This window comes from Quercus lobata, chromosome 10 (genome assembly GCF_001633185.2).
Source record: "Quercus lobata isolate SW786 chromosome 10, ValleyOak3.0 Primary Assembly, whole genome shotgun sequence".
Taxonomy (NCBI): domain Eukaryota; kingdom Viridiplantae; phylum Streptophyta; class Magnoliopsida; order Fagales; family Fagaceae; genus Quercus; species Quercus lobata.
The window spans coordinates 51,638,549-51,640,535 of record NC_044913.1 but is presented as its reverse complement, the minus strand read 5'-3'; the positions used below and the strand labels follow the sequence as shown (position 1 = coordinate 51,640,535).

At 33.8% G+C, this 1,987-nt stretch overlaps 1 protein-coding gene across 1 annotated transcript; it reads right to left on the bottom strand.

Moving 5' to 3' along the window:
- Window positions 1-929: 929 nt before the first annotated feature.
- On the bottom strand, window positions 930-1,636 carry LOC115963106 (proline-rich receptor-like protein kinase PERK2). The gene has a single exon (XM_031081998.1). It carries the CDS (start codon window positions 1,333-1,335, stop codon window positions 991-993), a length of 345 nt encoding a protein of 114 aa, XP_030937858.1. The 5' UTR covers window positions 1,336-1,636; the 3' UTR covers window positions 930-990.
- Between the last annotated feature and the right edge of the window lie 351 nt (window positions 1,637-1,987).

The window sequence follows — 1,987 nt, the reverse complement described above, 5'->3', positions numbered from 1 at the left end:
TTTGGTTCAACTAGATAGTGGTTGGCTGGGTTTTCTTGTCTTTGGTGGCTAGGCCTTTGGTTGTGCCATGCCATGATGTGGGTTTCAAATGGATTTGGTTCGATTGGTGGTGGCTAGGTGTGGTGGTGGTTGATATTGATGGTGTTACAATATGCACGTGTCTGCACAAACACATTTAGTAAAATAAACTTTTAATTCGATTTGGCGATGAACAATATCTCAATAAGACTGTAAAACAAAATATGGATCCTCATGCATGGGTAATCTGAACAAGTTTAATTAATTGTTTTTACTAAACTATAGTTTAGCTAACTTGATGCTAGGGCTCTAAGTGTACTTTTTGGGCCAGATCCATTTTATTTGAAGCAAATGATAATTACAATTTTATTTTTTAGATTTAATAATTTAAATAACATCAGAGTAGATACACTTTTAGACTTGTAATATCTAGTTAGAATAATGAAACGAGTATGCAAAGTGATGATCCTAGAAGAATTAAAGGGACAAAACTTATGTGCAATTCATTAACTAATGTATCCTATCTTTAGTTCTCCAATTGAATTCAAAACATGATCATATTAACCAATACAACAAAAAATTTGATATTTTTTCAAAGGAAAATTAAATTAAAAAATGTAATATACATTGACAATTTAGCCCAACTTAAATAAAAGTTCTAAGGTTGATTTTCAACCCCCCCCCCCCCCCAACAACCAAAAAAAAAAAAAAAGAAAAAAGAAAAAGAAAAAGTGAAGGTAATGCAATCAACTGGTTGAATTTAATTGAAAAACTTATAGTATAAACAGCTAAATAATTGTATCATAAGTTTTAGCCTGCCTAAGCAACCCAATAACCTAGTGATAGAATTCTCTTATAAGGAAAATAACAAGTTTTAAGTAACATTTTGTTACAGGTGCATGATAAATGGTTGCTATTGGACTACATTGTGAGGTTGCCAAGCGTTCTGGTTTTTCTAAATCTCGTACCAACTCATGATCCATGGTCATCCATGAATTCAAATCGAGTGAGCTTCAACGACAATGAAGCATTGCAGTCTCCCGAAGAGCGCCCTGATGAGCAGCACTTAAGTGTTGTCGTAGTTGGCAGTAATATTGAAGGCAATAGTGTAAGGTTAGACATAGGTGAAGGTGATAGAGAAGGTGAAAGTGGAGAAGGTGCAGTAGGCGGAGGCGAAGGGAGAGATGGAGGTGGAGGCGAAGGTGGAGCTGGACGAGGAGGGGGAGATGGAGGAGAAGACCGAGGTGATGTGGAAAGTGGAGGTGAAGATAGGAATTGGAGGTCGAACATATCCAAACTAGCAAAGATGTTCATCATGGTCACAGTCCAAACAACTGCAGCTTGTATTGGCTTCCGTTGCAGTGGCCAACATCCCCATCATTTCCTGAATAAGATCTTCCTAGATTCTATCTTGGTTGTTGACTTGGTGGGTTTCCTTTGTTGCATGATTGCTATATTCTTAATCCATAGGAAGCCACATATTGCAGAAATTCTTGGAGGGATCGGATTTATAGTTGTTGTCTTCGGGTTCATACTATTAACAACTCTGTTTTTTGTCAAGTCTCATGTTTGCTAAGTAAACAATGAGCTGTTTTTATTCATAAGATTCAGGTTATGAACAATGTATGCAATATTGATAAATATTAGTTGATGTCCCGCATGATACAAGGGTATGTTATAAGTTCAGTTTAAAATATTTTAAAAGAAATATAATAATAATTAATTGTTATAATATTTTAAGTAATAAACTTATTACTTGAGTCAATTGAAAAATGTTTAATCAAATCCACTAATTTAAACGAAATATTTTTTTTGTGCTCTTTATTTGCATGTGATGGAATTTTCTTTTGCATTTTATTGGATTTTTGTTACCAAAGAAACTCAACTTGAGTAATATTGTCACATTACAAACCAATTATTTCTCATATGATTTAAAAAAATTAATCATAAATAATTTTTTTTTATATAG

Bases quoted from the DNA above. Each gene is read 5' to 3' on its own strand.
- LOC115963106 (XM_031081998.1), bottom strand. From the start codon at position 1,335: ATGATGAACATCTTTGCTAGTTTGGATATGTTCGACCTCCAATTCCTA.